Source organism: Amphiura filiformis, chromosome 2, assembly GCF_039555335.1.
Source record: "Amphiura filiformis chromosome 2, Afil_fr2py, whole genome shotgun sequence".
Lineage (NCBI taxonomy): Eukaryota > Metazoa > Echinodermata > Ophiuroidea > Amphilepidida > Amphiuridae > Amphiura > Amphiura filiformis.
The window spans coordinates 68,909,725-68,925,009 of record NC_092629.1 but is presented as its reverse complement, the minus strand read 5'-3'; the positions used below and the strand labels follow the sequence as shown (position 1 = coordinate 68,925,009).

At 35.6% G+C, this 15,285-nt stretch overlaps 1 protein-coding gene across 1 annotated transcript in view; it reads right to left on the bottom strand.

Moving 5' to 3' along the window:
• The window catches only part of LOC140146551 (DDB1- and CUL4-associated factor 11-like), a 33,162-nt gene that overhangs the window by 15,995 nt on the left and 1,882 nt on the right, over window positions 1-15,285 (bottom strand). Inside the window, exons 2-6 of the mRNA XM_072168425.1 lie at window positions 4,015-4,115; window positions 2,986-3,017; window positions 1,774-1,869; window positions 1,531-1,595; window positions 262-465 (exon numbers count right to left, since the gene is read on the bottom strand). Coding sequence (XP_072024526.1) covers window positions 262-465; window positions 1,531-1,595; window positions 1,774-1,869; window positions 2,986-3,017; window positions 4,015-4,115 — 498 coding nt within the window. The remainder of the gene's footprint in view (window positions 1-261; window positions 466-1,530; window positions 1,596-1,773; window positions 1,870-2,985; window positions 3,018-4,014; window positions 4,116-15,285) is intronic.

Genomic DNA, 15,285 nt, shown 5'->3' with positions numbered 1-15,285 from the left:
TATGAATATTCTTTCATTGCTTTTGGTAAAGAATAACAAAAATAACGGAAATCAAACACTAAGGTCATGTCTTTTATATGGGGGTGGAATAGCCCAGTGATCGAGTGCTGTGGTTCAGTGAAAGAGGCAAATTTTCTGTTTAAGAGAAACGTTTCACAAAATTCAACCAGGCCTGAAGGTGAATGAAATGGGTGACGGGCTACCTCTACTTATGAAATGGGTGATGGGCTGTCTGTAACAAAATCTAACAAAGCCACTCACCTGAAGGCCGTATCCACTATACTCCACCCAACATCTCTGGCACGAATTTCTCTGAATTTCTGAAAATTTCCCTTGGTGACATCATAGAGTCTTAGATACTGGTCTTGACACGCAGACAGGAAGACATTGCCATCTTTGGAGTAGGTGCCACAGAACACTTTTGAATTAAGCCTCGCAACAATTTCCATCTGGTTTGGTAAATAGCTGAGGGGATTAAAAACAATAAGTACAGGTATTTTATGTCACCTCTAAAGGTTCTCTTTTTCAGGTCCAATGGGCTATTCCATTTAAATTCCACACTACCCCTGTGGAAGATTTAGGTAAAGTCTGTCACAGAGGGAGTATCAATTTTGAATAGATTACACAATTGGGTAACTTCCATTTGAAATACTTACTCCAGTTGTGGAAGATATAGGTAAAGCCATAATACACGGAGAGTATGGGTTTCAAAATGATTAACTCTTACCAATTACATTTGAAAAACATTATACTCCCCCTGTGGAAGGTATTTCCAAAATCTTCCACAGGGGTAGTGTGGATTTTAAATAGAAATATTTCAATTCCTGTCAGGAATTTTGTTCACTCTTGATTTAATGTTCCAGTGTACAAGCTGTATCAAAATGATTGGTATCCATCAGTTTTCATCGATAATGGATGAGTCTTGACACATCAAAATTCAACACAAGATCCAAATATTTTGTATATTAATTGTAAAACAAGTCACATTCTGGACATTACAAATGTATCCAATGTTGTATTTGGAAGAGGCAGGCTTTTCAATAAACATCAAAATTGATTGCTACCAATCATTTTGATACACCCTGTATGATGCGTAAGCCTCTTCCCTTGTTTGCATGATTATATGAGGCTGGCGGGTAAGCATCCTTAATTTACAATGTATCTCGTACACTGGTGTTTAATGTGTTGTTTGTACTGTTTACCCTAACTGCTCATATCCATAAGTACTAGAGTCCTGTTTATCAGGTACAGTGTGTGTATCTCAGTGGTAAAGCACTCGTCCGACAAGCGAGAGGTCTGGGGTTCCCCGCACAGGCAGGTATGTCCAGAGTTTTTGCTCTGGTATATCTGCCTATACATGTCATGTTTCCATTGGTAAATTCATGTTCAATTGTGCTAGTGTGTGATGCGTAATTCTTCTTTCCCCTGTATACTTTATTTTGGTAATTTAAGGTTTAGTGTCTTTTTGTTGCTTTTCTTCATATGTGTGGATACTTTTTGTGTGCAGTAAAATTTGGTATAAACACTTACTTTGCACCTAACATTGCACAGTCATTGGGAGTAAAGTGCCCCTGTGAACATCTGCCTAATGACCTCTGAAAAAACAATATCCATGGATGCATGCAAACATTATATGTAATGAATAAACATGATTTTTAAAATTACATGATTGAGTAGTTATCATCAGACACTATAGTAGCTAGGTGGTCATCATGTTATATCACATGCACATCATACCAATATCACATGGGACGTACATACATACTTATTTACCTTTCTCAACAATCTGTTAACAGACACTGCAGTAGGTAGTGAGGCATCATGTTTTAAACCAGCTTGGCCTAGCATCTGCTGCTTCAACTCACTCTTCTGTGAATGAAAATAAAATCTTGAATTAAATATCTTGATCAAACTGTAATGTCCAAACCCTATTTTTGAAATTGTTTGTTTATTTGCTGAGTCACTCCAAAATCGTTGATTGTCCCTGTAAGGTATTAGTGATGCATTGTGGGAAGGTTGGCTCAAAATGGCGACTTGCATGGAACCCGCATGGATAAATCGCATTTTACCTAACTTTTAACTATAATAGCTTCAAAAGAGGGAGACCACATTTAAAGTAAATAATTACAACTCACAAAAAGATTGACAAATGGAAGTAATAGGTAAACTGCACTAGTAAAGAACAGAAAGAAGTTATATAAGGTTTGTTTACATCTCTAGTCAACGCAACGAGTGTCAGTTTATAACGCTAACAATCTTGAGTAATGATCATAAAACCTTCCATCAGAAAGTTAAAGTTTGAGTAATAAGCTAATCCCGTGGAAGCGAGTGAGCCCAAGGAAGTGTAGTTTAATATGGTACACTACATAATCATTGATTTTTCTTCTTTGATTTATCTTGGTTAATTGCTGCTGTGAATTTTGAAGCCTAAAACTAATTTTGCATGAGCAAGTTAAATAGTTATAATCGGTTCCTTAGTTTGATCAGCAAATGAAGGGATTTTCCCCAATACCGATCCAGATCAGATGAGAAAATAGGACATATTCAGAAATTACTGATTTGAACGGTTCATCACTAATCATAAGGCCATGCACCTTAAATTATTTTTTTTGTCTCAAAGCCCTTCCCAAGTCAAAATTCTAAAGCGGAATGTGTTTTTTTAGTTTTTCTTTTTTATCAAACTGTGGGACAAACTTTTTGACAAGATTAGACAACCTTTCATTGTAGACAAATAAAAAGACACAAGCTATTATTATTAAGGAAATTTTAACCTGTTTAACTATTTTTACATAATTATGATAATGTCAGACGTGAGATTTTGTGTGGATGATTTGAAGAATAGAGCGCCAATATAAAGCGGTAGATTTTACTATTGTGTGTGTGGACTTTTAAACAAACTATTTACTTAAGGTGGCCTAGGGCAACTATAACAGGCTGACAAGAACTGAAAATAAGGAATATATGCATCACAATGGCTATACTTACATCGATAGCTTTAGTATCAGGGCATTTATCAGCTGCAAGAAATAACAAAGTAGAAAGAAGCATTCTTGATTAATTCTGTAGACAAAAATCACATCTAATAATACCAGGGCTCCAAATAGCAGCGGGCCTGCATGGCCTGGACCAGTAACTTTCACTGTCAGGCCAGTGAACTTTCTGCCTAGCTGGTCCGATGGGGCCAGTAGTTTTTTGGAAACCAAATATGTGACACGATCAAGGGAAATGAGTCGGATGTCGCTAATATTGATTTTGAGATATTGGCAAAAAAAAAGTGTTAAAATTCTTTTGTTTTATATTGTTTTTAGCGATTGATAAATTGACGTAACTTCACAAAGAAAGTTCGTATCAACATGGGGTTTTCAGTTTCTGAAAGCCCTAAATGTCCTCTTTAGAAACATGTGTAAAACTCATTTTCGACCAGGGCCGACATGTGACTCGTTCCCCCTTGATCATGTCACATATGTAAATTCCATACTTGCCATCATTGGAAAATCAAAAACAGGGACAAGCTTATATGCAAAGCGAAGCTCTCACTTGTCACGGACGGGGCCAAGAGTATGACATGAACACAAATTATCACTTTGTATATTATAAACACTCACTTTTTTTTATAGGTCAACCATGAATGATCCTAGCATTTAGCTTTAGGTCCAGGGACACTACAAACCCATAAAAATAGATAACCTAACCTTCATTTATTTTCTTTTTTTAATTTTCCTGAAAAAGGGAAAACTGGACAATCCAGTATTTCAGTGTTTTGGAAAAAACTTGGCAAGTATGAAATTCTGCCAATACATACATAATACATGTATATTCCACTCCACTAACGATAGAAAACAACCTCAACAATTCCCCCTGGTTGTTGTCAGTTCCTCTCAAAGGGTTTTATATCTGAATGTGAAAACCCACCCATCAATATACCAAAATTGCTAGGTACCCCCAAACCATGGCACATCCCCGTATAACTTTTTAACTAGGGGGAACCCCTCGTGGTCCACACCATGCACATACCTTCAGGTTTGCACTCTATGTATGGTTCATAATCATCATCATCGTCATCATCATCCATGAAATCTAGGCTTCTGTCTTGAGTAATTAGACGTATCTGACCACTGAAACATAAAAAATTGAAACGTGTGTCAATTTAGACAATATCTCTGAGAAGGAAATCTATGGCTTACACTCAGCAGAAAGATTAGTTGTTTAGTTTGAAAAACTTCCTTCACCCAATGGAATTTGGGGAGCTGCACAATTAATTGGTGGATATTACAAGTGTGGATAGGTTTGCACCAGTTTCTCGATCTGATTGTAATGATTCACCATGGCAACGAAATTACAGCGCTTTGCGCAAGGGGGAAAATAAGTGGGAGACGGGAGCCGTTTAAGCCCACAGAAACCCTCAAATGGCCCCTGGTCCCATCTAAATTTAAGCTGACCAGGGGACACTTTTCTTCAGAAACTGGCCCCTGGTCACTACACCCAAAAATTCAATTCCATAGCCATTAACGCATGATGAACTTATTCAGAACAATATTGGCCCCTGTTGATTAGAAGTGGCCCCTGGTTCCATGTTGAATGAAGTGAACCAGGGGCCATTTTGTGTAAAAAGGAGCCCCTGGTTCATCATTTCTTATTTTCACCCTTGGCTTTGCGTTCTCTGAGATTTGGAAAAAGGCACTATATAAATCTATTTAATTTATTTGTTTATTTATTTAATCAAAAGACATATAATGCAAGCAAAATGAGTCGGATGTCTGGAATATTGATTTTGAGAAATAGCCATTATATAGTAGTATTCAATTTCCTTTGTATTTTATTGTTCTCAGAATACTAGAATGGTTGAATCTCTAGAAGCGTAAGTCTAATTATGATGGGATTTTCAGTCAAATAAAGCTCTGAGAATGGCTCATGTTTACAATGAAATTGAAAACTGAATTAGATTTTAATCACAGACCTGAAACAGGGTCTTTATAAGAAAAGAGGTAGCAACCTCTAGAAAAACAGCGTTAAAATTGGGGTAAAATGGCTCAAATTGGGCTGAAAAAAAAAAAACCCTAAATTTCTGGGAAAAAAAGAGGAAATCAACTGCAAAGAAGAAAAGTATCAGGTCGATATCAGACTCATTTACCCTGATCCAATCATATATCTCCATAAGCTGAGTTTGTTTGATTGGCTGTGAAAGGCAGTCGGCACATAGTGGTCTCATTCATAATTATGAATAAAACATTCCATATTATTTGAGAGCCATGATGGGGGGATTACTTGAATAGTGTCAAAAGCTTAAGTAGGGCATACACAGCAAGCAGGTCACAATAATAACTTAAATGTTTGTTTATATGCATGATCATGCACCCCTACAATGTACATGCCCTGGCCCTGCACTGCATACATGTGATAAGGGAAATCCTGAGTCATTGTTTACACCCAGTATTTACAAATCTAGCCTAGCAGGCTAGCAGCCTATACATGTACAACCTGATATCATATGGCGCACTGAGCAATGCCTATGACACACATTATGTGACACGATCAAGGGAAATGAGTCGGATGTTGCTGATGTTGATTTTGAGATATTGGCAAAGAAAGTGTTAAAATTCTTTTGTTTTATATTGTTTTCAGCGATTGATAAATTGATGTAACTTCACAAAGAAAAGTCGCATCAACATGGGGTTTCAGTTTCTGAAAGCTCTTTAAATGTCCTCTTCAGAAACATGTGTAAAACTCATTTTCATTCCCCTTGATCATGTCACATATCAGTGTCATGGGCATTGCTCAGTGCACCCGGCCCCACAGACACACATCAACATGCATCTACATAGGATTGCATCTTTTGTTGACATTTGTTATTGTTTATTAGTTTTAATACCAAAATTTAGGCCACATAAAATTATTTGTTGGTTCTCGTCCCCCCCCCTCAATGTGTTTGAGAGTGGTCTTCTCTCCTTTCCTTGCTATTTTCTTCCATTTTCTTCAAATTTTAATTTAAAAAAAAATTATTTGATATTTTTTTGGCAAAAAAATAAGAACAAAGACAAGGGTCAGGCCTATTTTTAGGGTCGGTCAGCTTGCAACGCCAATCAAACAATGTTTTTTAAGGCTGTATCAAGATATCACATTAGAAAAAACAGGAAAAAGGACTTCCTTGTTTTCCTCGAGCACTGTTAGGCCAAAAAAAAAAATTGTTTGTTTGTCCTCCACAGCTTTGAAAGAGGACTTGCGGGCGGGCGGATTTTTTTTTTTTTTTTTTTTTTTTGGCATGGCGCATTCCTGGACCTAGCTAGAGCTAAATGCTACAATCATTCATGGTGACTTAAAAAAACCAACATTTTGTTTCATTAATATGCAGTTAAAGTTATAATTTGTGTTCATGTCATAGTCTTTCAATGATTTCGAATCCAATGTATTTTGAAGTCACTAAAAATAATAGACTATGACATGAACACAAGTTATAACTTTGCATATTGAAGACACAAAATGTTTTTTGGGGGCTTTTTTAATTTTCAACCATGAAAGATCTTAGTATTTAGCTCTAGCTAGGTCCAGAGATACTTCAAATCTGAAAAAAAAATTGAATTTTACTTATTTAAAAAAAAAAAATTTGAAAAAAAAAAAAAAATATTGGTCAGGCCTTCATCTGAGGATCGGTGGGTGGAGGACAAACAAACAACTTTTTTTTTTTTGGCCTTATTCACAAGTTTACTGAATGTCTGAATCCACTGAATTTGTAGAAGATACTTTGTTTTTTTGTCATGTGGAAATCCATTTAAAAATAATTGGATGCATGCATCCATTCATTCATTTAAAATTTGTTTTTTTATTTCTATTCAAATACCGTACCACAAAATTGTGTGATTTACAGAGAAAATATCACTTTTTTGCCCAAATATTTGAAGTTGTTTACTTGAAGGTGGCGCGCATATACATGTGTAGCTTAGGTGTAAGTGACAGAGAGTATAATATTGAATGGCTTATTTTCGTGTGATACAAGAATATATTGCACGAGATAGAAAAATATTGCACAAGTCGAAGACGAGTGTAATATTTTTCTATCGAAAAAAATTATTTATATCAGGCAAAATTTTGTGATTTTTATAGGCTATTTTGGCCCAAAACATGGTGTTTTTCGGCTAAAATGGAAGATGCACACTGCACAGGGCAATTTTGGGGGCCCGGGCCCATCTGGCCCTATGGTAAATCCGGCCCTGACCTTTTGACCTTCTTGTTTTCTGCTCTTTACTCTCCAAAAACAATTTCGGAATAATTATATACAGGTTTATTTGTAGATGTGGATTATATTTCCTATCATCCAGAATTGCCGCAAATTAAGTTTGTGATTTTACTTGTTTACAGTACGAAATCTCCTGTGAGCCGTAACGATGTCTGTGTATTGTTGTGCTGTTGTATCATGACGCTGCGTGTTTGTGCCGTCACCATGGTATCGCAGCGACGCTGCATACGATACGTGTACAATATTCAAGAAATATTATTGCATCGGGGTATTTTGAAAATATTGTACAATATACAGTTTTATTGTATCGCTCAAAGGCCTGATATAAATAATAATGCATATTGAACGCGTATTACCAAGCGTAATGCTTTGCGCAGAATGTTTTTAGTTTTCAAATGCATACGGAGAGGTTAGTACAAACCAGTGTTGTAGTCAAGACCTCTATGTCCGAGACCGAGACCTTCCCGTCCGAGACCGAGACCGAGACCAAACCTTCCGAGACCAAGACCACCCCTTCCGAGACCAAGACCTCTAAGTTCCGAGACCAAGACCGAGACCGAGACCTTGGTTTAATCCCGGGGGATACTCAAGTTTGGTTTGGGTAGGGGTACTGGTGTGCCGCTGAAAATTTGAAAGAGAACCCATCATTGTACCAACTTTTCAAGAAATTTGGACCCTCAGTTTAACACTATTTGTCTTAATTTGTACAATTTTCCTCCAAATTTTGAGAAAATTTCATAAATGTTGGATACAGTGGAGGCAAAATTAGGCTAGTGTGTAAAGGGCAAGTGCGTGAAGCAATTGAGCAATTACCATATTTGGGCCCAAAACACAGTGTTTTTCGTGCTGAAAATAAGATGCACACTGCACAGGGCAACTATTTGTTCATCTATTATGCTTTTGTGGAGAATATTCCCCTTGTAAAAGTTTAGTGGGATCCTCGCTTCCGCCATCTGCCCACCTATGTTTAATCATGAACTGAAATTGGAAGCTCACATACGAACATGCTCACTTATGATTCATTTATAACTTTTTATAACTTTATAAAATGATTTCTGTATCTTTATTCTTAACAATTTCTTCAGCATTCATTGAAATTTAGGGTAAGGAATAAAAATAATGAACAACAATAGAAAATCATATCTTTTTCTTCAGGTCTTGACCAAAAAAACGTTAGAGACCGAGACTTTTGAGGTCCGAGACCGAGACTTTTGAGTTCCGAGACCAAGACCTTGACATCAGAGACTGAGACACTGCAAAACCAGGTCTCGAGATGGTCTCGAGACCGAGCCCGAGACTGGTCTCGAGACCTACAACACTGTACAAACTGGAGTGAAGACTATACATGTACATCGAGTTTGTTTTCAAAGCAAGATAAATATACTTTTATTAGGTATGCCAGGCAAACCTTAGTTAACACATTTGCTAGTCAGCCAAATTCGCCTAGAACACAATGCATATTATTTACATTAAAAGAACTGGCCGGTCAAGGAAACCTACATAAATATGTTTTCTATACTTCACTTGACCATATAGGCCTACATGTATGTTTTTTTATGGTGATAAGACAATCGCACATGGAATTTTAGAGGGATTTTGATAGCAGTTCCATTAAAAAAAGCTGCTATCATCATGAGACTAAGATCTGGGGAATTTTGCTAGCTGAATCTTTTTGATGAAAGTCAATCTTTGACAAGATGTAACTTTGCTACGGAAAATGCTATGAAAAAAAGGTTTTCAGTTTTGGCTTTATTTACTCAAGGGCTTTAATTTGTATAAAATGATGCAGTTTGATGGCAAATTTGAATTCACCTAGCATACCTACTTTTATAAAACGTTTGTGTGTGACATTTAGGGGATGTGCAAAAATTATGAGCCCTCGGGAGAGGGTAAAATTGGGGGGGGCAAGCAATTTTGGCGAGCCAAAAGGGGGGACAAGCAATTTTGGCAAGCCGAGAGGGGGGGGGGCAAGCAATTTTGGCACACATTCATGGGGTGCTTTTTTAATAAAACGCTCTAAAAAGGCTTCGGAAAACAGTATGGAAACGCTTCAATATGCAAATTTTCCTGCTCGCTGCGCTCGCAACATACATCTAGAACATTTTAAGATTTGTAAATTGGGATCCTAAAAATTTGGCATGTTCAAGGGAGGGGGGGCAAAGAATTTTTGGCGGGCCAACAATTTTTGGCGGGCCGAGAGGGGGGGGGGCGGGCAAGCGATTTTGGCGAGCCTTTTGGAAATTTGACCCGGGGGCTCATAATTATTGCAGTTTGAACTGTCTTTGGAGCTCTTTGGGACTGACGATACCCAAATAGAATGAACAAAAGTGCATTAGAATAAATTTATGGTAAAAGGCCGCTTATAAATGAAACATTGAAAATAATGAATATTGTAATAGTTGCCTCATTATGAGCTGAAAAAAATGGGACGCTATTTGAAGGGAAACAGGACGGTTCGCACCCTTTCAATTTCGGACCCGTGCACTTTCGCCCCCTTTTACAACCGCGGGTAATGTGCTGCTGTTGATTGATGATGCACGATCGATCGGTTGACTGTTTAATGTTGATTGTCTGTGTTTGCAGACTTGCAGTACCGGTACTGAGTCCAGCGTGTACAAAAGGAAATAGTACGTTTACCGGGATGTTGATGGACTCTCCGGTTCGATTGAATTTAATAGGTCTATGATCGTAAGTGAGGGTATGCTGTGAAACTAGTAGTAACGGTTGCCTTTTCCAGAGGTCTATACTTTGAATTTGTTTCTACGCTCACCTGTAATGGGTTTGAGCACTTTTAATTCCAAAGTTAGTCACCTGAAAATAATACTTGTTATATTATTACAATACATTAAATGTGCTTCGACTGGAGATTGGTATTCATTATGTTTTTGATTTGTTATTTTATTTTACTTAGGCCTATTTTATTTTATTTCATTTCTATTTTATTTTTATTTTAGGCCTATTTATTATTTTTATATATTATTATTATTATTATTATTATTATTATTATTATTATTATTATTATTATTATATTATTATTATTATTAGAATTATGTTACCTTATTAGTACTTTATTAATAGCTATATAATTTAGTGTTAAATTATTTATGGCCTATAAAATTTATATAGGGCCTAATATTGATATGGCCAAAAATTTGATGGCTTATAATTTATAATTTTATCCCATCTTTATGTTGCCGAATTGATCTTCTTTGACATGAAACTAATGGGAAAAAATATTTAGCAAATTTCTCAAAGACAAATGCGCACAAGCAATTAAACAAACGCCTGGCAGCAACTTTGCGATAATGCTGTGCTGACTTTCGCCACCTTTCTTCAATCACCGCGAGTATTAGCTGCCACTAGTACGCGAAAGCGCCGGGCGTGACATGGGTTCAATCAATGCAATGGTAGCCTACAGTGACTAGGCAGTAGCACGCATATATTCGTCCCAGAACTTGCCCGTACCGGATCGATTGCTTGACAAGTCTCCGGACCCACGCGACGCGTGACTGTATACATAAGGTGTGACTTCTTCAACGGAAAGAACCGGTATGGTGTGGGTTCAATCAATGGTACCGTAAACAGACACGCAAAACTGCCATATATGCCAAGTGACGTACGAATACGATCGATTGCTTGACAAGCCCCCGGGCCCCGCGGCCTCGTGCCGGTATAAACTTGTCAAGAAATACATATGCATACAAAGATATTTATTACGAACAATATGTTACGATTGCACATTGAGAAATATTACAATTGCATCCATATTCTTTGCCAAATATAAAATATTATTAATCAGAAAAGTTTTCTGTTCGTTTTAATGAGAAATGTAATTAATGAACCAAATGTTTTAACTTTTATGTCTTAATGAATAATGTATTTTGTCTGTGTTCTTAATTAATTTAATATATATATATTTCTACAAGTGTTACGTAAATTGTATAAAACAAAAGAAATGTAAATACTTTTAATGAATTTTGATATAATTATTTGATGTATGATTTTTTTTTGTTTATGTTTAAAAAAAATTCTTATATAGGCCCTATGTATAATTCTACAAATTGTTATGTATATTGTTTTCATGACACAGGGCCCCTGTAATATCAGATTTATCTGAATGGTAACCCTGTATAAATATGGTTTTAATAAATAACATACGTAAATAAACAAATTTGTGGAAAAAATGCTTCATGCTATCCAATTCTGCATTGTAAATGATTGACATTTTTGTGTTCATGATTCATTTTGTTAACGGCCTGTCAATCACGGACTCATTATGACGATGCTTCATTAACACCACGGCATATCTTACGCGGTATCTTAATCCGCTAAATACTTTATGCCGACCATTTTAAGGCAGGATGTTTGAACTCGAAGATGTCAATAATGTAATAGCATCTATTTCTTAGATATTAATAAAGAAGATCGTGTAAAGGGGATTACTTTCTTTTTTTATTTTTTTATACTATTATAGTGCCTTTTTTTTCTTCTTTTTTTTTATCAAGAAAGCTGCTTTGTCTTTTGAAACATGTCTTGTTTTTGGAAGTTGCTGCACATAATAATTTATTTCTATCAATTAGATTTGTTCGGTTCATCTTAAGGGAAGGGGTACTTGATGAACGTTTGGACAGTATTTATTGTGGGACATTAGAGCACATCAAGCGATTTTTGGCAGGCCGAGAAGGGGGGAAGCAATTTTTGGCGGGCCGTTTGGAAATTAACCCCGGGGTGGGGGGAATAATTATTGCACAGCCCCTTATTATCATTGTTATTATTATTATTATTATTACTATCATATTATTATTATTATCATCATATTATATTTTTAAATTAACTTTGTTTATATTATTATCATTGTTATTATTATTATTATTATTATTATTATTATTATTGTTATTATTATTATTATTAAATTAACTGTGTTTATATGTTTTGTGTTACTCCCCATTGGATTGTGTGTCATACTTTCATTGTTTTTAATTTTATCCATTGCTTGTTGACACTTGTATCCTTTTGGATCCATCCTTTGGTCGTCAGTTGGAACAAATTTCCCCTGTTTTTGTACATATTATAATTAATAATTAAATATAAATTTATTATTATTACTATTTATTATTATTACTATTTTTATCATTAAATTCTAATTATTTCATTATTTTGGGTAAGCCTGCTGCTAAAATATCCTTTCTTTCCTTCCTTCCCGGGTTTATTATGACTTAAAGGAGTATTTCGTGATCCTAGCATCCTCTTTTTATGACATTTTTCAGTACATGGTCATGTGTCATATGGTGGGGCACATTTGCGTTACAAGCACTGATTTTGATCATTTGTCCTCCTTTTCACTTAAATTGTTACATCTCTAAAACTATACATCTCACATCAACAAAACTATACATTTTTGGAAAGCTTATGTTCCAAGGAATCCAACTATGCAAAAATGAAGTTGGTATACAGGGTGCGTAAGAAAATATATAGGGTGATATCATGAAAAAAAAAATTTTTACTAGTAAATTAATAATTTATTGCATTTGCTACTGATATGGAATACCTCAAATGTAATCTAATTTTGTGGCAGGCAACTCTATGAGCTTAAATAAAATGTATACTTTTGCCATGTTATGATTGACCAAAGTGGTGATACAGGGTGTGAAAATATACGTAATTTCACGCACAAAATGTTGATTACATTTTTGAAGATATTTTCTTTAGAGTGTATCCTACATTTATTTTAACTGCATATTTGGATTCCTTGTGTAAAAAGCTTTCCAAAAATGTATACTTTTCCTATCTTAGGGTGTATAATTCTCAAGATACAACAATTGAAAGCCAAAACGCATGTCGTAACTGAAAATCTTGGCATTTGTGTGTAAGTGAATAGGAAAAAATTGAGGTTCTTGTGACTTGCGGTTCTCAGTGAATACTTGTTAACACGATTTGATAAAAATTAATAGCTGAATATGAATAATGAATGATCAAGCTTTCATTTGAGGTATGATTTGCAAGTATAGCACACTATTTGGCAATGATATAATTTAAAATTCAAAAGGATGCCATGTCGCTCATAGAGAATGCACATACTCCACTACCGCTTATCCACTACCGCTTATCCACCAGGTTTATCTTCGTTAACATTTTGGTATTTTTCACTAATTAAACAAATTGGCATTCCAAATTGAGAAACATATTTGAAAATTAGAATAATCAGGCTGTATAATGAGCCCAAACTTGATGCAATTGGACCAAGAATAGCCCTGTGAGTGTGACAACAAGTTAAATCTGAAAGAGGAGAGAAAAATGTAACGTCACCAGGTATTTTGGGGTCCCACCATAAGACACATGACCACATATACACGAAAAAAAAGCATATTCCCAAAATTTCAGTTGATTCCGATTTTGCGTTAGCGAAGTTATGCATGATTATGTGTATTACACTGCTCCATAGACAATGCGTTGTAATTTCGTTTGGTGCACCAGAACGAAATTCAAATTTCATGATATCTTTGCTAAACGAATTAATCTGCAAGAAATATTTTGTACATAAACATTATGTAGCCAGAGTATTCCAGTGATATAAAAATCTCAACTTTTTTTGAGAAAAGTGGGGGATGAGGCTGTGGATCACGAAATGCCCCTTTAATAAGTGCATGCCCGACGCGACGGCACATAAACATACTACGCCGCATCGCCGGGAGTTCAAGTAATCGATCATGCATCAATCAACAACATGACAGCAGCTGAGCAGCACAATACCCGCGGTATAAAAAAGGGGGCGAAAGTGCACGGGTGCGAAATAGAAAGGGGGCGAAAGTGCACGGGTCCGAAATTGAAAGGGTGCGAACCGTCCAGCATTCATTTGAAGGAAGGACAGAGAAAATAAAGGTAGAGAAGCGACACTCCGTACAATTAACGTGCAGACGGCCTATACCGATGTGAGGACAGGGCAATATCGTATTTCACGGCCCACTATTTTGGCGCCAAAGTTGGACCCCCTAGCTTACTGAAAATTGGTCGCACTATACGCAAATAGCAAAAATGATGATGTTTTTGAATTGTTTAATGTTTTCTTGCTGTATTGTTCTATAATCTTGTTAAAAAATTTGGTAAGATATTATATTTAATGTGTAGAAATGTATCTTGGTGAAAATTATAGTAAATTAAAAAAAAAATGAAATAAAATACAGTTTGCCAGTGTTGCTTTTTGTCTTTGAGAGCATTTTCTTTCTTGTATTGTCCTATCCTACTATGCCTATTAAAACAAAATTGGGAGCGGTAAAAATGAAAATCATAAATAGCAATCCAGAGGGCCTATACTATGGCATGCCATATATTCCGTCAAAATTATGCAGATAAATCTGTTATTGTCGCGCGTCGGCTATAAAATGACGGAATAAATCATAGTAGTAGGCCTAGGCATAAAGTATGCAATTTATTCCGTCAAAATTTTGTCTGTAGGCCTAATAATATAAAAATGGTTTTTTTAAATTATCAGTTTTATTCGAATAAATCGAATCAGTGTCACTTCCCAACTTTTAAACACGGGATCAAGTCATAACATGTTACAGTAATAACGGAATAAATCATAGTAGTCCTAAGCATGTAGTATGCAATTTATTCCGTCAAAATGTTGCCTGTAATAATAATAATAATAATAAATCTTTTATTGTCGCGTGTCGGCTATAAAATTACGGAATAAATCATAGTATAAAGTATGCAATTTATTCCGTCAAAATTTTGTCTGTAATAATATTTTTTTTAAAAAGCAATTGCTTTTTTTAATTATCAGTCTTATTCTTTTACGGAATAAATCGAATCAGTGTCATTTACCAACTTTTAAACACGGTATCATGTAACAGTAATAACGGAATATGCAAATATTTCTTGATCATACATGATCATGCTGACATTCTAGTGCCGGTATGGTATGAGATATAGGCCTATACGATATTTTTAGAGGTAATAATAATTGAAGCGCAGTTGATTAATTTGCTTTATTCCGTAGGGCCTACCTACCGAACGGAATAAATGTAAAAATTAGGAATGATTTCAAAGCAGCC